Source organism: Pygocentrus nattereri, chromosome 19 (assembly GCF_015220715.1).
Source record: "Pygocentrus nattereri isolate fPygNat1 chromosome 19, fPygNat1.pri, whole genome shotgun sequence".
Classification (NCBI taxonomy): domain Eukaryota; kingdom Metazoa; phylum Chordata; class Actinopteri; order Characiformes; family Serrasalmidae; genus Pygocentrus; species Pygocentrus nattereri.
Window position 1 is genome coordinate 31,304,475 of NC_051229.1, and position 21,899 is coordinate 31,326,373.

Here is a 21,899-nt window from a genome sequence, read left to right on the forward strand (position 1 = left end):
TCTCTAAACTGTCCTTTGGCTGTCTTATCAAAGCCACATACTTGGATCGAGGATGAAGGCGAGGACCTGCAGATTTGGTAGCATTTGCTCTTTCAGTGTGTATGTTACAAATGAGATCATTGCTACTGCTGTAAATCACAAAATGGTTTGTGGGAAGCAAGTCCTGAAATTTAAGCTTTCTAATGGTTTATTACTGAACCACTGTATTGCTGGCATTTGGTGCATATAAATCTGGAAGTGAACACTTCAATAGAAGTGTGCCAGTAGTAAAGGTACTGTGTGAGTATATTTTTCATTCATCAAGGTACAGACAATGTAAATGTCCCCTTAAAGGAAGAACAGTAGCTTAAGGTCCAATTGCCCACATTAAATATTTTTTTTCCCAGTAGAAAAGTGTGTATTTGTATATTTTCATAACCTAATGTTTTAAAGCAGAGCAATGAAATAAAAAGCCTGGAGATGAGACACCCCGTGTGGAGTCAACATAACTTATAAAATATAATTTCAGTGGTATTATGGTACAATTATGTTCCGTGACTAAAGCTAGATGCTTGAGTGTGACTCAAAGCTAGATGCTTGAGTGTGACAACAGGCATTCCACCCCAGAGAAAAGTTCATGCTTTTTGAATGAGTGTGTACAGTATTCTAGAAAAGGTTAAAATAACAAATCCATATTCAAAGCTTCTGACCTTAACATCAGAATGTTACAACAAAAAAGCCAATAAAACTGCTGGAAAATAGTAAAAATAAAAGCTAATTAGCAGAAAGTCACAAAACTATTAATACACTGTCGCTAAGCAGCAGCGGAATAGAACGTCTGTGGCTTATTGGATGAATTGAGACATTTAATTAATCTAACAAATGTGAATAACTTTGGTCAAAGTGGGCTCATCACTTCAAGAGGCATCGATATGTTTTTAGTATATCACATAGGAATATCACAACTGGTCACATAAAGCAATAGAGCTGCTATATCACTGCTGTCAGAAGAAAACCTCGTATCTCCATTTATGTCATTTCTCAGTTTTTGTCATAATTTGAAAATACCTGTTGACCTTTATGTTGTGTGGAAATTTTGTGATGAATGGATGAAAAGAAACAGCCCAAAATGCTGGTTCCATTGACTTACATTAAAAGTAAAGTAGGTTTTTTCCTTTTCCTGTAAAGTTACCATTTGGAAAATATAAGGTTTTCTTCCCACAACAGCGAAATGCTATTTCTGTCGAAATCACTTGATCCTTCCACACAATACGAAGTTCACTTACGGCTCTCTATGGCGAGGATGGTGATGTTGTGCACTGCATTGACCTCGCGGTCTAAAGGCTTGGCTGTGCTGATGACCCCCGTCGCCGCCTCAATGTTGAAGAAACGCTCCAGATCAGTATTACGGTCTATTGAGTACCTGTGGACAGTTGTTCAAATACACAATCAGCCTGCAGTGACCCTCAAGCCATACAGAACAGTTCATTCATCTGCAATGACTGTTAGGCTGGGCTGCTTTATTTGCCAAAGCCGTACTAAAATTGATCCCACTTTGTTATTATTTGTTGAATATTTTATTTAGGAGTCAGAATGCACAGAGCAGAAGTTGGCATACAGAAAGGAAACAACAGAGGGACAGAGATAAGAGATGCATGAATACACCAGTTTTATCTTTTTTATGTTTTCTGAAATTGTTCCCAGTTGGTTGGTGTTTGTTTGTTTTACTGTTGTATATTTTATTGAGGAGATAGAGCAGACAGAGCAGAGTTACACATGAATACTCCAGTTTTCTCTATTCTCAAAAGAGAGAATATAACAGAATATTCTAAGACCCAACTTACTACCGCCTGAGTCGTTTAGATCCCTGAGGTCTTCAAGAGCTTAAGTATTTGAGAAGACATTGCCAGATTCTACCAATCTACCATATTTTTCAGCAGACAGCTGAACATCCAACTGTAAAATATTTGTAAATGTGCTGGTGTGAGAGGTATTTACCAAGTAGGAGACTGGCAGAACCTCACATGAAACAGCTGACATGTTGAGTATTATGAGCTGCCTCACTTATCTTTCAACTAGCAAACTGCCTCCTTTTTAAAAGAGCATAGAGTTCAAATTGTCAATCATTGTGTTTTGCATTGTATCACCTGATCTTTGACAGAATTCACAAATCTTTTTCAAGTTTTAATCCAACATTCACTATAATGCCCTGCATACTTCATGGAAGCAAATCTGCCCACTGGTCTGTGGGCTAATAAACAACCGAACTAACGTTAGTTTACCTCAGTCGTTGGACAAAATTGTTCACGCCAGAGGAAAGTTTCTTACCCTTTCATTTCTGTCATTTTAATGATCCAATTTCTCCATTCTAGTAGCGATGATTTGAAGTTCTAAAACAGGAACATTTAAGATAAGATAATCCTTTATTAGTCCTACAAGGGGGAAATTCACAGTGCTACTTTTTAAATTTGAGATTTGTAACTTTGGAATTTGTACTTTGAAAGCCTAAAGAAAATGTAAATTGTGAAAGTTACTCAACTTACAGATCTTCCAAAAAATAATTACAAAGAGAAGTTGGGGCAGTGGGTGCAATGCAAAAAAAATAATAAAAAATAGTGTTTGATTGAATACAGTGCAAATAATAGATATTGAATATTTGAACTTTTATTTTATCTTTACCTTAATTTAAATTTTTGTAAATATTTGTTAATTCCAAAATTGAGAAGTACATTTAAAGGAAAAGAAATTTCAGAATTTCACCATGTGCGCTCTACAATATTATTGCAAGATTCAGAGAATCTGGAGAAATCTTTGTGCGTAAAAGGCAAGGCCGAAAACCAATACCAAATGCCCATGATGTCCGACGTTTCAGAGAGCACTGCATTAAAAATCAACATGCTTCACTAATGAATATAATGACAGGGCTCAGGAATACTTTGGAATACAACAGAGTTTTTCACTGCAAGTGAAAACTGCAAGACTCTACCATGGAAAATATCAACGACGCCAAGAAACGCCACCGACTTCTCTGGGTTAAAACTAATCTGAGATTAACTGACGCAAAGAGGAATGTGTGCCGTGGTCTGATGAATCAAACTTTGAAATTGTTTGTGGAAGTGCTGGACATTGTGCTCTTTGAGCAAAAGAAAAAGACCATCCCGACAGTTACCGACACCAAGTTCAAATGTCAGAGCTTGTTGTTGTTTGAGTTGTGTTGGTGGATAACGTGCACATCTATGAAGGCCCCATTAATGCTGAAGGATACATACCCAGTTTGGAGCTATGTATGCTGTCATCTAGACTACGTCTTTTTAAGGGCTGTCCTTGCTTGTTTCTGCAAGACAATGCCACATTTTGCACATGCTACAACAGCATGGCTTCATAGAAAGAGAATTTCCCTGCTGTGGAACTAATGAGGGATTATTTTCTCCTAACTTAGACTGGCCTACCCGCAGTGCAGACCTGTGTTCCTGTGAAAATGTGCGGTGCATTTTGAAGCACAATTTTTGACAACAAAGAAACTGGACTGCTGAGCAGATGAAATGCTATTTCAAACAAGAACGGGAAGAAATTCCACTTTCACAACCTCAGTTTCCAAATGATTACTTAACACTGTTCAAAGGAAAGGTGATGTGATAAGGTGGTAAACCTGCCCTGTCCCAACATTCTTAGAACATGTTGCAGTCATCATATTTTACGTGTGCATATACAACTTCAAAGAAGTTAAAACATTAACCATCTTGTTATTAAACATCTTTATTAAATATTAAATATTTTTGTACTGTTGAACCTTTTTTTTTTGGAATTCATTTAGTATTTCCTAATTTGCGAATTACTCCTGGGAACCTCTTTTGTCTCTTAAGCAGAGAGCAGTAGAGCAACTCCTGATCAGGAAGAGTTCATGTTCTAAGGACGTTTACCCGGACGTCCTGCAGCTTAGACTAAAGAGATGTCTCCATCCCATCATGTCTCCATTGTATTTTGCATAAGGGCATTTTTAGGGAGAAAGAAAGTGTTCCCAGCAAACAACAGCATCCAATCAGTCATTTCTCAGTAGGCCATGTGACCAAAACACAGTTAGTTGTGTGGCTGCAAACATTAATCTTGGGACAGAAGCGTCAAGTGTGGAGCTCATTTAGGAAGACTGATATCTACAATTAACACGCTGATACACTTCTGTATTAGCACAACATGACAGAAATAATAAGCCCTGCAATCAATCCTCTTTGTGCTCTCTCAATGTGTAATATCTAAGCTAATCAATGATAATTCAAAAAGCGGTGAGAGTAATAGGCGAGAGAAAAATGGCAATTGTTTATGCTGCAATTAGGCTGGCAAGGTAGGCATGAATAATAACAGTGCAATGCGGCACACTATGACAAAATGTCCCTGATGATGAATTGTGCCTCCTCCAATCAAATCCTCCATGCTCCACCCACAAATACGCTCTTTCATAGCTAGTTTAAAATAACCCCGATAGAACCTCTTTTAACATATCGCTTTTAACATTTAATTTCCAGAACTACCATCAAGTACGTTATAGATTTTCTAGCATTAATAAAAGTAGTAGAAAAAAGTAGAAAATGTGGTTTGTGGAAATTACGCAGAAACTTCGGAATGTAGGAATCCTTCCAGTGTAGGAATCCTTTTCACTTATTTTCCTTTGACTTTGACTTTTATCTTCCTTATGTATGTAGCTTAACTTGAAGCTATTTTTTACAGGACTGAAATGAACTTGTACTCAATGGCCCTTTTAACTGGAACTGAACCTCACCTAGATTACTGTATCAGTGCAGACACACTTCCATCAAAGCCTTCATATCTATTTTTCATTCTGTATTTCTATCATCATTCTGCCAATACAGTGATGCAATACCATTATAACGCTTAAAATCTCAAGATTCCTATAATCCACTTAATGGTCCGTTATTCACAGCAGTAATGGTCGTCTCGTAGCATCGAATGTGCAAAAGTTAGCAAATCCAGGGGTCCTTCAAAGCCTCACTGCTCTCCACAAAGACCAAAACGTGGTCTTGATAGTCAGAAATTGGTTAGAGATCTGTGAGTCACGTTGAAATAAACTCCATTCTAGTCTCTGTTAATTTATGTCAGTAATTCATACAGTTATTCTAACAGTTGGGGGAAAATGGGAGTGTTACCTTTGATCATGACTCTAGCCCAAAGCATGTGGGAATATCGCTTCTTTTACTTTGGGAGGCAAAAAGTGGGCAGCTGTTAACAGGTTAAAGAGAAGAAGGGTGGTCTCTGACTTTTACACGGTACTGTAGGTTTCTTTAGTGTTAACTGAACTCACTTTAGCTGGCTTGAAAACCTGTCACTGTTGTTTCCAGCCTGCCAAGTTTCGATTAATTGCAACCGTCTGGCTTTTCGAACTGCAGGTTCAACATGCTGTAACGACGTTGAACTCCAGCCTAAATTCATTAGGTGTGATATGACTTTTAAAACTTGTCCAGCCTTGCAACCCTTGCTACAAACGAATGCATTTGTGAGAGGAGCATGGATAGTTATGTGGAATTGTTACCAAACCCTACCTGATTGGACTGTTGGTGGAGTCGGGATCCAGGGCGGAGACGGTCCCAATGATGGTGCCCACTTTAGCCGCTTCTGAGACGGACATCCTGCTGATAGGTGAGGAGAAAACAGGAGGCTCGTCCACATTCTCCACCACCAGCTTGACCATCGCTGTGTCGCTGAAAGGACCCTGGGCCCGGAAGCGTGGGTCAATGTTCTTGTTGGATGCTTCGATTTTCAGAGTGTAGCTGGACTTCGTTTCAAAGTCAAGATTCTGAGGTGAGATGGATAAAACAGAGGGACGATAGTCAATATCCCATTCAAGTTTGGTGTCTGAAGATCCAGGGCTTCTTTAGTTTTGCAATGGAGATATCTGAATACCCCGAAAAAGTGGAAGAGGAAGGGGACGGTTGACAGGGGGTTGCAGCATATCCTTGTAGCACAAAAAAGCTAAGGACAATTCAGAGTGCTACACTTATGGTAGGTCTATCCGACGGAAGGAATCAACAGGAGAGGATGATTTGCCTTTACAAATCATTGGTTGATCAGATCAGCAATTCCAGTTAAATATATCATACAGCAGAGGAACACAGTGATATTTGAGAAGTGAAATGAAGTTTATAGGATTTACAGAAAGCATGCAATAAATATTTAAACAAACTTAGGCAGGTGCATAAGTTTGGGCACCCTTGTCGTTTTATTGATTTGAATACCTTTAGCACTAATTACTGGAACACAAAATTTGTTATGTAAGCTCAGTGACCCTTGAGCTACATACACAGGTGAATCCAATTATGAGAAAGGGTTAAGGTGGCCATTTGCAGGTGTTTCTCCTCTTTGCATCTTCTCTGAAGACTGGCAACATGGGAGCCTCAAAACAACTCTCAAACGACCTGAAAACAAAGACTGTTCAACATCATGGTTTAGGGGAAGGATACAAAAAGCTATCTCAGAGATTTCAGCTGTCAGTTTCCATTGTGAGGAACATAGTGAGGAAAGGCACAGTTCTAGTTAAGGCCCGAAGTGGCAGGCCAAGAAAAATTTCAGATTGGCAGAGGCGAAGGATGGTCAGAACAGCCATAGTCAACCCACAGACCAGCTCCAAAGACCTACAACATAATCTTGCTGCAGATGGTGTCACTGTGCATCATTCAACTATTCAGCAGCTGTATGGGAGAGTAATGCAGAAGAAGCCTTTTCTGCGCACATGCCACAAACAGAGTCGCTTGAGGTATGCTAAAGCACATTTGGACAAGCCAGATTCATTTTGGAATGAGGTGCTGTGGACTGATGAAACTAAAATTGAGTTATTTGGACATACAAGGGGCGGTATGCATGGCCAAAAAAGAACAAAGCATTCCAAGACAGACACTTGCTACCCACAGTAAAATTTGGTGGTGGTTCCATCCTGCTGTGGGGCTGTGTGGCCAGTGCAGGTACTGGGAATCTTGTTAAAGTTGAGAGTCGCATGGATTCCAGTCAATATCAGCAGATTCTTGAGAACAATGTTCAAGAATCAGTGACAAAGTTGAAGTTGCGCCGGGGCTGGATAGCTCAACAAGACAACGACCCTAAACACTGCTCAAAATCTACTAAGGCATTCATGCAGAGGAACAAGTACAACGTTCTGGCATGGCCATCTCAGTCCCCACACCTGAATATTATTATCTGTGGTGTGATTTAAAGCGGGCTGTCCATGCTCGGAAACCATCAAACCTGACTGAACTGGAGATGTTTTGTAAAGAAGAATGGTCCAAAATACCTTCAACCAGAATCCAGACTCTCATTGGAAGCTATAGGAAGCATTTAGAGGCTGTTATTTCTGCAGAAGGAGGATCTACTAAATATTGATGTGATTTTTCTGTTGGGGTGCCCAAACTTATGCACCTGCCTAATTGTGTTTAAATAATTATTGCACACTCTCAGCAAATCCTATAAACTTCAGTTCACTTCTCAAATATCACTGTGTTCGTCTGCTGTATGATATACTTAACTGAAATTGTCGATCCGAAAAACCAATGATTTATAAAGGCAAATCATGAAAATGATCAGGGGTGCCCAAACTTTTGCATACCACTTTAATGAAGCAAATGTCAGACAATAATCTTAATGTATGGTCTACATTTAGGGTAAGAACTATGGGTTTAATAAAGGAAGAGAAAGTAGAGGAAGGATTCGCATCCGCATCCAACCACTCTCCCCCGGAAAAAAAAATAAAAATAAATAATAATAATAATACATCGATATCACGTTTTGAAAACTGACCCAACCACTGAAAGTATGAGCAAAATGACGTCCTGAGCTACTCCTTCTCTTGACACTTGGTTGACAGATCTGTGCAGTACAGTCAAAGCTGAATATTGATTTTAAGACAGATACATGATGCCGGCCATGTCTTTTGGAATAGTTTCTCAAATGGTCATTCATTACACCTGTCCACTGTAATATGCAGCAAAATGAAAAACGGTCACCAGCACCAACTTTCACCGCAAAACTTTCCAAGACTGGGACAGCTGTGGTAGCTGTACATGTTTTGAAGAGGAATGCCAGCAACTTTTCAAAATTTCTGCACAATTTAATTGGAATTCTGTGGGATTGCATTGTTGAGATTCAGAGTGGTCGGAAATGGTCAGCACAAGATAGTGATAGGAACCGGACACCTCAAGTGTTTAATGCCCCTAAAAGCTACATGACAGAGGTATCTAGAGTATTTTTTTTAAATCATATTATTCAAAATCCATTCATTCCTGGCTGAGAGACTGTTCTAAGGCAAAATTGTACCCAAAGAAAACTTATTTTTCCAGACTTACCACCTTTTACCAGCAACATTCATTGGTGACTTCAAATAAAAATAGCCATATTTGTGCTATAGAAATTGTGACACCTGGTTCCTATCAACACCACTGTAAAGAAATAAGAATGCAGATAATAAAGAACCATTTCACATTAAATTGCTCTGAATCAACTGTTTACATCTTAGTGACTGAATAATACAGAAAAAAAAAATTAAAATAGTGGAGCTTCCATTTATCTGCGTTTTTATTATTTTTTGAGAAATGCATCAGCACGGAGTTGGTGACTTTTCCACCAGCTCAGCGGCACATTTGGGAGCTGATCCTGGGGAATTTTCAGCAGCAGCTGCATTCATAGCCACGGATTAACCTTCAGACATTATCTGCAGATGTGATCCCACACCCAGCTCTAATTCCGCTATTAGTTTACCCATCATTCTGCTCCCGCAGCTACAACACATCAGCAGCAGGAGACCTTCAGGTCAGAGAGTTTAGCGAGCAAAAGAAAAAAAAAAAGTCAAAAGTGTGAAGATGCAGAGCTTTTTAAATCTTTACTACTTTCTTGCTTTTTACAATAAGAATAAATGATAATAAAAGAAAGCGGTCAATTGAAATGATGACCTTCTACCAATTAGAGCTCCCATAAAACACACCTGACTGAAAAACACTTTGACAAACATTCCACTGATCCACGTATAACAAGGCATGTACAGTCATTTCAATGGTGCAATGACTGTGGTTAAAGGTTTGGTCCCACCTTGTATTAAGTGTCTCTAATAACTGTGTAGGTACACATGAATAACATGCAACAACAGTCTAACTACCAATGTTACAGATGTATTACAGTATACAGTATAACCTATTACACATGTGTATCAACTTAACTTTGCTAGTGTAATGTTAGGAAAGCTGGCAGACACAGTGTAAGTCATGACTTATTGTAAGTTATTACATACTTCCGTTTACTGATTCATAAAAAATTCTGAATATAACTGCTGTTCCAATCTGCTTATGTTATTACGCTTGTGTCATCACTTGAGCAAGAATAAGCTGTTACATCTATTAAGATACACCTGTATTATGTAGACTGTAATCCATCTGTAACATTGACTAAACCACCAGTAGTTACATTGTTGTTGCATATGTGGTTCCCATGTAACTACATAGTTATAAGACACTTAAATTTACGGCATTTGGCTGATGCTCTTATCCAGAGCGACTTACAATTTGATTATTTTACACAAGTAGGCGAAGGTAGTGTTAGGAGTCTTGCCCAAGGACTCCTATTGGTATAGTGTAGGGTGCTTACCCAGCTGGGGGATTGAACCCTAGTCTACAGTGTATAAGGCAGAGGTGGTAACCACTACACTAACCAACCAACACTAACAATACAACGTTGGACCAAAACTCTTATAATATTTCAATCTGTTATACATTTCACTGAAGAGTGTTTATGGGCTAGTGAGAGCATGGGGGGTATTTCTAGTTCAAAAATTGATTTTGAAAATACATCCATAATAACACATCATTTTCACTATTTATATCTATCACTGTTGATATCAAAATTTTAAGCAAAAAGGCTTACTCTATCTGCTGTGTGTGTATCATTCTACTGAACACCAACGAGATCATTTTAATTGTTGTCTGTGGTATAATGTAAAAGAACAGATCTGAAAAAAGACCTATAACCAGAGTCAATGGGCAGTTGCTAAATTCTGCAAGAAAGTATATTTTTTATAGAGCAATTTCATGATTTTTTTAACAGTGTTGGGGTATTTACTCAGAAAAACAATTCTGGAAAGGATAATCTCACTACTTATTACTTAACTTCTGTGTTACTCTCTAAAACCCAAACAAATTGGTTTTACCTGCACTCTATACCAACTGCACCAAACTCAGAATCCACGCCAACTGCATAGTATTTACTAACTGTACCAACTGTACAGTCTGTATTAACTGCACAATCTATACCAACTGCACAACCTGTATGAACTGCATAGTCTTTACAGATTTTGCAACTGAACCAACTGCACAATCTGAACCAACTGCACAATCTGAACCAACTGCACAATCTATACCAACTGAACAGTCTGAACCAACTGTACAATCTATACCAACTGCACAATCTGAACCAACTGCACAATCTATACCAACTGCACAATCTGAACCAACTGCACAGTCTATACCAATATAACAATTCTGGAAAGGATAATCTCACTACTTATTACTTAACTTCTGTGTTACTCTCTAAAACTCAAACAAATTGGTTTTAACTGCACTCTATACCAACTGCACCAAACTCAGAATCCACACCAAGTGCATAGTATTTACTAACTGTACCAACTGTACAGTCCGTATTAACTGCACAATCTATACCAACTGCACAACCTGTATGAACTGCATAGTCTTTACAGATTTTCCAACTGAACCAACTGCACAATCTGAACCAACTGCACAATCTGAACCAACTGCACAATCTATACCAACTGCACAATCTATACCAACTGAACAGTCTGAACCAACTGTACAATCTATACCAACTGTACAATCTATACCAACTGCACAATCTGAACCAACTGCACAATCTGAACCAACTGCACAGTCTGAACCAACTGTACAATCTATACCAACTGTACAATCTATACCAACTGCACAATCTGAACCAACTGCACAATCTATACCAACTGCACAATCTGAACCAACTGCAAAATCTATGCCAACTGCACAATCTGAACCAACTGCACAATCTATACCAACTGCACAACCTGAACCAACTGCACAGTCTATACCAACTGCACAATCTATACCAACTGAACAGTCTGAACCAACTGCACAATCTATACCAACTGCATGATCTGAACCCTCTGCATAAACTGTACAAACTGTACCAACTGCATAATTTTTATCAACTGTACAAGGGAACCTTATAGTCCTTTGGCAAGACACAGCCAGTAATGCTTAATCTACAGAACGAACAGCTAAAGCTGTTGTAAAATGAAAAAGTAAACTATAGACCACCTCGTAATATTTAATGTCAATGTTTATCGGAAATCTGAGTGCAGTTTTATTACTTAACATGATGCTTTTCTGAGTGAAACAGGACACTCTGGCAGGAACTAGTAGTGGACAGGGCACGGTTGTAATCAGTAGGAATTGATTGGACTGTGAAAAGACTCTGACTGCCTTTGCCTGTTTTGTAAAGAAAAAAAATATATTTGTGTCAAAAATAGTGCAACATTCTGCTGTGGATTTTCTGTAGTCTCTATTATTATTATGACTGCTTTTTGTACATAAACTGCATAACCATGGTCCAAAGGGTGGGGGGTGGGGGGGTGGGGGGTTGAAATAAATAAAGACTGGAAAGGCCCCTCCACCAGACGTTCTGTGGCCCACCTTCTGCAGACTTATGACTCCTTCCTGTGTGTCTGCGTCTGGCTCGACTCTGAACACCCCGAGGCCGTCTCCTTCTATAATTCTGTACTCCATCTCTGCATTGGCTCCCACATCCGAGTCCAGGGCCTTTATCTTGGCCACCACCGATGCCACGGGCAGTGACTCCGGCACCGCAAACTGATAGGATTCTACACATACACACATGCGCACACAAACACACACATACAGAAATTATTGATGATGCTATTTCCTCTTTTTCTCTTATCACCTGGCCACTGTGGCTGGACCATGCTGGCCATACGCCCCAGACTCTGTGCTACATTAGCCGCTGATAGAGAGCTAACAGTGTGGGCAGACCTGGATTCGCTCTACAGGTGGCTACATTTCTGATAGCAGTGTTGATATGAAATGTGCCATGAGGGAAAAGAACTATAATGAGTTATATATAGGTACAATCTCTCCCACACGTTAAAGACGCTATAAAAGAAAACATTGGGGATTGAGTTCAAAAGGTGATCTTCTAGATAATTACACAGCTACAGTTGCCAGCTTCAGAGCGGTAGCAAATATTATGGTCATAGAAATACATAGATCTTCAGATAGAATGAAACATAATAGCTTGTGTTGTTGTTAGAATCAATTAGAATAACTTCTAATAGTATTCTGGACACTTTTTGGCCAAAATAAAGTTCTTGGCCTGTTTTCAAATGTGAGGATGGAAGGAGTTTGGTGTGCTTCTGATTTGCTCTCTGTAATGTTGGTGATAATATGGTGGCAAAACTGAAAAAGTGTGTTAAGCATAGAGACTATTTTGCCCCGTATGTATGTAATTTTCTAAAATAAATTTTTGGCCAAATTGTTTTCTTAAAGCTATCAGAAAACAGTATCTTCAAACAGTGTTTTTATTACTTTCATGTTAAAGCTTTGTGAGAGTACAACCCCATTTCCAATGAAGTTGGGACGTTGTGTAAAACATAAATAAAAACAGAATACGATGATTTGCAAATCCTTTTCAACTCATATTCAACTGAATACACTACAAAGACAAGATATTTAATGATCAAACAGATAAACTTTATTGTTTTTCGCAAATATTCACTCATTTTGAATTTGATGCCTGCAACATGTTCCAAGAAGTTGGGACAGGGGCAACAAAAGACTGGGAAAGTTGAGGAATGCTCAAAAAACACCTGTTTGGAACATTCCACAGGTGAACAGGTGAATTGGAAACAGGTGAGTGTCATGATTGGGTATAAAGGGAGCATCCCTGAAAGGCTCAGTCGTTCACAAGCAAGGATGGGGCGAGGTTCACCACTTTGTGAACAACTGCGTGAGCAAATAGTCCAACAGTTTAAGAACAACGTTTCTCAACGTGCAACTGCAAGGAATTTAGGGATTTCATCGTCTACAGTCCATAATATCATCAAAAGGTTCAGAGAATCTGAACTTCATTGGAATTTGGGTTGTATATTCAACAACACTTTGGATGTCTGGTTCCTATTACTATCACTTTAAACAATCCTGACTTAGTAAGTTTCTCTAAAACACATCAAAGCACATGGAATGACTTAATTTTCTGACCACTTCATTAGACGTGTTGAAAAGTCATTGGAATTCACCTCAAAGTTAAAATGTTCACTGAAAGACTTTAAATGTCAGTGTGTAGGCTGTAGCAGTGTAATGTTAAACCATTAGCTTGATGCTAATTTAACATGCAAGAAGCTCTTACAGTGCTAGGAGAAATTTGCATGATATTAGGTGCATAGCTGATGTGCATTTTTGATGATTTTAAAAAGAATTTAAGGAAAATGACATGGTATATCCCATCTTTTATTTATAGGTTAGACACGGCTTTCAGAAAGCTTTGGAGTGCTTGGTTCTCAGCTCCAGTCCAGACTGCAAATAGGAGTAAATGATAATTATACACTGGGAGAATCAATATAGAGAGCTTTTTGGTTAGTTATTTTTTCTAATGATTGTTTTAGTGCACATTTTATGTTTGAATAATTATAATAAATTATTGTGATAATACCATGAACCAGGATAAAAGATCAGGTAATTATTTTGATTATGGTTGTGAAAACTTATGAGCTTAATTAAAAAAAAATTATCTTTATTTAAAGAAATGCTGCCCAATGTTTTCATGTTTTCATGTTCACTAGTGAAACACAGAATTTAGTGCATGGTTTCATTTTAGAGCAAGAAGTAGTGCATTCCTGCCCCTCATGGCCACATGGTGAATAGTTAGATCCCATTGTTTTGAAGTAAATGTGTCTGAAAAGCAGTGTGGAGCCTTGGGAATCACTACTGAAACACACAATTTCCATAATTAAATTAAGTAAACGGTGCTCAACAGTATGTTAGCTATCCTGCTATTGTTTTTGACTTATGTTCAAAATCTGCTAAAATTGTCGTCACCCAAACAGTCACTGCTGAAACTTTTGTTAAAGTTTCGATCGTTTTATGATTGTTCTGTTAGTGACAAATGAAAAATGTTCAACTTTTGGTTTTAATTGGTTTTAGAGTCACTCAAAAAAAGGGAATTTTAGTCTATAGTCCACATCAGATAAAAGTCCAAAATTGATTTTGAACTATAAGTTTGAACTAATGTGGTAGAAAGCTCCTTATACAAGGTTTATGTGGGCACATGGCTAAAAACAAATGAAACAAATTAAATCAAATTGTAGTAAAATGTAAAATTTCATGATGTGCTGAACCATCTCCCAAAGAACTGCACCTCAGTTCAACTGGCGTTTCGGATTATTTACACGTATATGAACTGAAACAGAACCGTACTTCTGGAGAAGCGTGGAGGGTTGTCGTTGACATCGGTCAGTGTGACAGTCACTGTCGTGGTTCCCGAAAGGCCGCCCATCTGGCCACCCATGTCCTTGGCCTGGATGACCAGCAGGTATTGGTCCCTTGCCTCTCGGTCCATATTGGGCAGCGCTGTCCTCACGATACCTGCAAGAGCATATTTCTGTTAATCAGTCCACAGCCATTTCTCACTTTGCAGTTACAAGCTCATTAGCTAAGCCTAATTATGACAAGAACATAAAAACTCCAGCAGCACTGCTGTGTCTGATCCACTCAGAGCAGCGCAACACACACTGACACACCACCACCACGTCAGTGTGACTGCAGTGCTGAGAATAATCCACCACCCAAATAACACCTGCTCTGTGAGGGCCCATAGGGTCCTGACCACTGAAGAACAGGGTAACAGAGTATCAGAGAAACAGATGATCTACAGTCTGTAACTGTAGAACTACAAAGTGCAGCTATACAGTAAGTGGAGCTGATAAGATGGACACTGAGGGTAGAAACTAGGTCATAATGTTAGGCCTGATCAGTGTATAAGAAATCAGCCCCTGGTTTCTGACTCAATGCATAAAATGCCATCATCCTGAGGGACACTGGCTAGACTTCTAAATGGATCAGTCGTGAGAGCTCTTTAAAGACTACGGCTGTGTCATAATTAAAGTAGGATTATCTTGTTTTAGAGCCACGCTATAGCGCAGACCTTCTCCAGGCTGCGCTTGCAGTCTTTTACAAAAGCATACCATAATAATGCCTCTTCATGATAGGTCATCTTTACCCACGTCTGCGCCGGACTTGGAATTAATTTCCTCTCCGGATCCTTGTTAGTTTTGGCATTAGCGGCGGTTGACTCATTCCCGTGCGATTAAACGGCCCCTCTTTTCTCCGTCCTGTGCCTAGACTGTTTGAGATAAACCCTAATCAATACGAGCTGCTATTTGCAGTGTCTGGCACTTGCTGTGTCCACATGCTCGGGGGAGGGGGCGGAGCAGGGCTGGGAAAAATTCTAAAATTAGTCTATACACTTAAAAGGAAGTTTAATCAGGGGGCTGCAATTTAGCCATGATGACAGACCACATGTGGAAGGGGAAAAGTTTACCGCTAGCGTGCTGATTGCATTAAAGATTTATTTTCATGTAATCAGGTGGCAATGCGCAGCTCCGTCCAAACTTCATCAACTTGTTCGGCAACTACTTGAGGAATTAGGAACAGAGGCCTCACGTTGATCATGTACCTAATGTGCATGTGCCATGTAGCGACTCTCATGCAACTCTCTATAAGACGGACTTTCTGCTCAATCCATCAGCACGTGCACCCCACATTCATAGTGGTTTCAGGGGCTCCGAGTACCGTCTACCTCTGTGTGTCTTGGCACATATGAATCACATATATAAACTTTGTGAGTGTAAATCACGTAAAAATCCAACGTTGCACGAATACATAAGGTATAATCCGCAGCTGTATACATCATAAGTATAAATTCTACATAAATTGCACTAATAATGATGGTTAAATCGCACATAAATCGTACAAATAGACATTGCAAGTACTTCACTGCTGTCGGAAGAAATATATGTATCTTGGTAATGGAAAAAACCTACTTCGCTTTTAATGTAAGTCAATAGAGCCTGACTTTTTTCCAAGCCATTTTGGGTCACTTATTTTAGTCCATTCATCATGAAATTACCCTAAAATATAAAGGCTAACGGCTACTTTCAAATTTAAAAACTGAAAAACATCAAAAATGGAGATTTTCGTCTGACAATAGTGATACATTCTGTATTAATCCTCAACTTCTCAAGTATAAATCACATATAAATTGCATATATAAACCTTGTAAGCATGAATCATGTATAAATCACATGGATATACTTTGCCAATAGAAATCATGAACAGATCACAATTATGAGCTTTGCTGGGATGAATCGCATACAAATCACGCTAATAGATTTAGTGAATATGAATTACGCATAGTTAATTCTTTACATATAAATAACCCATTTAAACATTGTAAGTATTGTTCATGTACAAATTAGACTTCATGAGTCTTAATTACAATCAATATAAATTATAGGTAAGTATAATTCACATTTAATTCATGCTTGTATAAACTCTAAGTATAAATCATGGCTAAATCACACTTATGAACTTTGTGCTGCGTCTTTCAATCACGTATAAATCAAGCTTGCTTATATGAATAACATACAAACTTTGCAATCATAAATTACATATAAATGACAAATGTTATGAGCACAAATCACATGTGAAAGGGAAGCATAACCTTTACAAGTACAGGTCATGAAAAAATTGCAAATGCATACAAATTTTGTAAATATAATCACATTTAAATTGGACTTACAAATTGTAAGCATAAATCACACATAAATGAGAGATTTGAACTTATATCAGACATTTTATGAATACATCACACATATAAGTAAACTTTGCAGGTATAATACATACACTTTTTATAGACATAATTTATATTGATTTTGCAAGCATACATCATGTACAAATCACATGAATAAACCTAACAAGCATTAATTAGATATGAATTAGACTTATGAACAAAAATTTTGAAAAGTTCAACTCACCCACATCAACTTCACAAGTATAACTCAAATATACATTTAACGTGTAAACTTTCGTCATTCTACAGAAACGTCCACTTTTCTGTCTGTCCATAGGAGTCACTGGTGTTACCGGTCCTCACTGGTGTTCCACATAAGAAAAGTAACACCAGAGACAATTTACAAAATTGCTGCTACAGAGCATCAAACCACATGTTGTCAATCATGCAATGTCCACTGAAATATGTCATTTAATCCATTTGTATTTTAGATGATGTCACACCAGTGACACCAACTAAAAGCTTCATATGAAATCAAGAGATAAACGAGAAAATTTGTCTAAAAAGAAAGTCCAGTGATGTCATCCGTGTGATTTTTATTGCAAAATAAGATATTTTTTGTTATGCGGTGACACCACTGACACAACTCCTGCGGACAACAACTTTCATTATATAGTTTATAATATTTATTTGGTATTTATTTTATTTATGTCATTTAATTCATATATTTCATAGTCATGTATATATTATTGTAGTCAAATTTGCTTGAATATATGGCCTCACCCTTTACATGTGACCATGATGACCTGTGGTGCTTGGGATTCTAGATAGTTGATTAAAAAAAAAAAAACAATATTGCTCAATTGATTAATCAAGGTTAAATCATTAAAATAACATTTTTTTTAATTATAAAATTTTAAAAAGATATATTAAATTATATTCTTATATTATATTAAATATATTAAAACATATTTATATTACATTATAAAATATAAATGAATTGTAACCCTGACATTTTTTCAAGTGTAATATATCGGTAAAATGCTAAGGATACAAAAATGGACTTTTCTGTAGAATGGCCTAAATGTAAATCTTTTAGTTTTTTTCATACTAAGTATAAAGCACATATATATTGCACATATAAATTCTGCCAGTAAAAATCAGCCTGAAATCTGAATGCTAAGTGAAGACTTGATGTGAAAGCTCAGAGTGGAGAGATTTTGTTCTGGAGTATCTGAGCTGTCACGGCTGCTCAAGCTGCATTATTTAATCTCAGCATTGTACTCCTGTGTGACAGGCTGAGATCCATCACGAGACCCTACCACAGCCTTGTGAGATATGGCTTTTCATGCCACAGTGCTGGTCACATTTGAGGAATCCAAACAATAAATCCTCTAAAAAATATTCCACAGCATAATCAGCACATCTCAGGAATGTCAGGAGGTCGGGTAACTTGCCGCAAGGCAATGTATGCTGGTGTAGACATCTTGGAGTGCAGGGATGGGGCAAAAATCATACCGTGGATGCCCTCCTTTGACAAGCATCAGCATTTTTAGTTGTGTCACAGTCACATGATTTCGCCTTGAGTGAGGTTCAAAAGGGTGAACTGACACATTGTGACCGGTTGCCCAACCGACTGACCTAAAAACAAGCCTTACTGTATAGAGGATAGTGGAGAATCTTGTTTTCCAGTGCCTGCTAACTGATATGCCAGCATCACTCCATTAATATGCACATTTGACATAACCTATAAAAATTCTACATAGTTTGGAAGCTACATTCTCCTAAACTTTATGTGGATGAACAGCAAACATAAGAGTACACTGTGAAAACTAGAGTTGCCCAAAATGGTTCTTAGAAGAACCACTTTTGGTTTCCTAAGAAAGGACTGTTCTTCCAAAGAATGACCTGAAAATAAGATATGCAAGTGGATCTTTTTGAAGTTTAGTCTCTTTCTGCAGGCCCCCTAGTGACCATCCCACCAACAGAATGTAAATCAACACATATATTTTAAAATAATCAACTGTAATACTGAAATTCTGTGACCATGTGGATTATTCTCTATTTGGACTATTTGAAAAAAAAAAAATTTTCATCCCAAAACTAATAATCTGTATATGTCTATTAACATCATGCTATCATTTATGCAAAAAGGAGAGATAAACTCAAAACATATTTTAAAATCATTGGTGTTATAAGAATATGGTGTAACACCAATGACTGTAACTCCATGATATTCTAGTTAAAACTGAGGATTTTGTAAATTTGCTAACTCATTGGAGGTCAAGGGACCTTGTGGAACTATTTGAAATCAGTTATAAAAATGATAATTGGCATTATTTTGACATTTTTTAAATTATCCAGCCATTAAAGCCCATAACAGCAGTGACAGCTAGAAGTTATGTGCTGCCTGATAAACAAAATGATTAATAACTTCATAAAATACAGTGAAGAAGTATGGATTTATCTTCTCATGCCTAGAAATGCTTCCTCTCTGATGAGGCTTGACCCAAAGAAATGGCTTAATAGAGATGAAAGTACTATGTTAAAATGTAACATAGTCCTGATACCACCATGAATCTGTTTTATACAAATTCCTAAGTTAAACCTCTTAAAAATATTGTCCTATATTGAAAATGGTTTCTTAAATGTGTGATGAGCTGTTTTAGAGATGCGGAACGACTATGAAACAGAATAAAAAAGGAAAAATCAGGGAAATCTTAAGGGAAAAGTATTATTTTATCTTAGGCCAACGTTGTAAATGTACATACTGACTTTTAGAGCTGTGTCTAATATTTTTAGCATCTTTTTAGCCCCCCAACCTTGGTTTCCCACTCCTAATGGAGAATGACCCATGTGTTAAGCTGCTAGGGAGCAATGAGAGGAGAAATGGGAAGGATGAGAACCGCCTACTGTGAAAATAATTCACACCTCTGTGTAAGGAAAGCCATGCTGAGTTAAAATGGACAGCACCTTTACAGTTTCCTTGATATCAGAACATCATATGAACTGCAACAATAAAAAATGTATTTAAACATAATAGACTCACATTTATGAATGTTAAGGGATGGGAACATTCAAAATATCTCATCCAAGAGCCATTATTCTTAAGACTGTATGCTGTAATGAGAGGTGCTACGGATCATTTGCGGCACATTAACACGCCCAAACAGAGAGGACTGTTTATTTGTTTACTTGTTTGCTGTACCTGTCTTAGGCTCCACTGAGAAATAGGGCTGTCCTTCCAGAATGCTGTAGACGACTCTGGCACTGTTGCCATACGTGGGATCATCTGCATCCGTTGCTTTAACCTCCACAACAGACGTACCTGAAAAACAACAGTAATGCCATTACTACATAAACAAAATGTCCAAAAGTATCCAGACACTTACTAAATGGTGAACTCTACTTTAAGGAGCGCTACCTGCATGGAATTGTCTCCGTAATCTCCACTGAAAAGCACTGCTAATGAAACAAGATGCTCTAGAGTGGCCACACAAGAGCCAAGGTCTCCATGCCCAATGCCAAGCCTCTGCTAGAGTGGAATAAAGCCCCCCAGAGTTGGGCTGTGAAGCAGTGGAACTGTCCTCTAGAGTGAAGGAGCTCCATCCTGAACCTCTCAGATGAGTTGGAGTAGCTTCCATTCACTGGCCACTTATGAGCTCCACCTACCTTATAGGTTTACAGCAGCATTTGACTGAAGCTCTTATCCAGAGTGACTTACAGTTTGATCATTTTACCCAGGTAGGTGAAGGTAGTGTTGGGAGTCTTGCCCAAGGGCTCTTATTGGTATAGTATAGGGTGCTTACCCAGGTGGGGATTGAACCCCAGTCTACAGAGTAGAAGGCAAAGGTGTTACACACTACACCAACCACATAGAGGTCTACTCTGAAGGTGTAGGCTATCTGTCGATGCACAATTTGTAGACGTCCCCTGCCACATTCATCATTGGTCAGTTTCTGAGTACAGAACTGTAGACCAGATATTTGGGCGGTGGACCATTGTCAGAATCACAATGATGTAATTATTTTATGGGGGCCTGATTACATTTTTTGGGGGGGAGGCAGCTAGCCTAGATACTTTAGTATAGTGAGGATGCTGACCACCAGCCAACCTACTTCAATATAGCTAAAACATTTTTGAATGTTAAACACAACACATACTTGTTTATCACAGAGGCTAAAGGCTAATTATCCACCTTTTATAGCACTCGGTGTAGATGTTGATGAACGGTTGATGATTGATTGCAATATTCTTGTTGCTTCTTCACAGTAGTGACCTTTAACCGACAATCAACTACTGTTAATTGCTAACTAGGTAAGTACAGCAACTATGAAAAGTAGTGCACCTCAGAGGGTGACAAAAACTGTCCAGTCCATCACTGCAGCTGTCCTCTCACCCACATAGGACATTTATAATAAAAGATATGAGAGAAGCCAGCAGTATCACCTCAGACCTTACAGACCCCAGCCACTTCAGAACATTTGAGCCAGGACCTTGAAGTTTCAATCTGTCCTCACCCAACACTTAAACTCTCACTGTAGAAACTTAGAAAATGAACTGACCATTTTCCTCAAGGTAGCAAAATAAAAGAAATACAACTCTCTCTGTTTGAACAGCATCTGCACTTAAAGCAAGCGTGACGTTCACCAGGAGGCTGAAGTTGACTTTTTATTCAGCAGCTTCATAGTGGAATTTAGCGTTCCACTTTGAATGGTGCAGCCATTGGCGCCAGAACTCAACTCAGCCAACTTAAGCATTTTCTGTTGTCTAAATTCAATTCAAACAAGAAGTTGTGTTTTTAGCTTGCTGTACTAGTTTTAGCACTAAACTAGTTTTTATTTTAATGCTTTGTGCCCAGTTTGCTGTACTAGTTTTGGCACTAAACTAGCTTTTATTTGAATCCTTTTTGCCCAATTCTCCCAAAAATCATTAAAGATTAATATACAATCATATGCTGCTATCACGCCATCATAAAAAAGGCTATAGTATCATTACCATTATTCAGTTTTATATCCTTAAATTAGCTGAAG

At 38.2% G+C, this 21,899-nt stretch overlaps 1 protein-coding gene across 2 annotated transcripts in view; it reads right to left on the bottom strand.

Moving 5' to 3' along the window:
* Window positions 1–21,899, bottom strand: part of cdh7a (cadherin 7a) — a 133,816-nt gene that overhangs the window by 59,105 nt on the left and 52,812 nt on the right. Inside the window, exons 4-8 of one of the 2 annotated variants that reach the window (XM_017706002.2) lie at window positions 20,075–20,194; window positions 14,493–14,660; window positions 11,697–11,884; window positions 5,532–5,785; window positions 1,266–1,402 (exon numbers count right to left, since the gene is read on the bottom strand). In XM_017706002.2, coding sequence (XP_017561491.1) covers window positions 1,266–1,402; window positions 5,532–5,785; window positions 11,697–11,884; window positions 14,493–14,660; window positions 20,075–20,194 — 867 coding nt within the window. Of the gene's footprint in view, window positions 1–1,265; window positions 1,403–5,531; window positions 5,786–11,696; window positions 11,885–14,492; window positions 14,661–15,259; window positions 15,401–20,074; window positions 20,195–21,899 lie in introns of those variants that run through there. The other variant, XM_037531282.1, reaches the window with a different exon arrangement.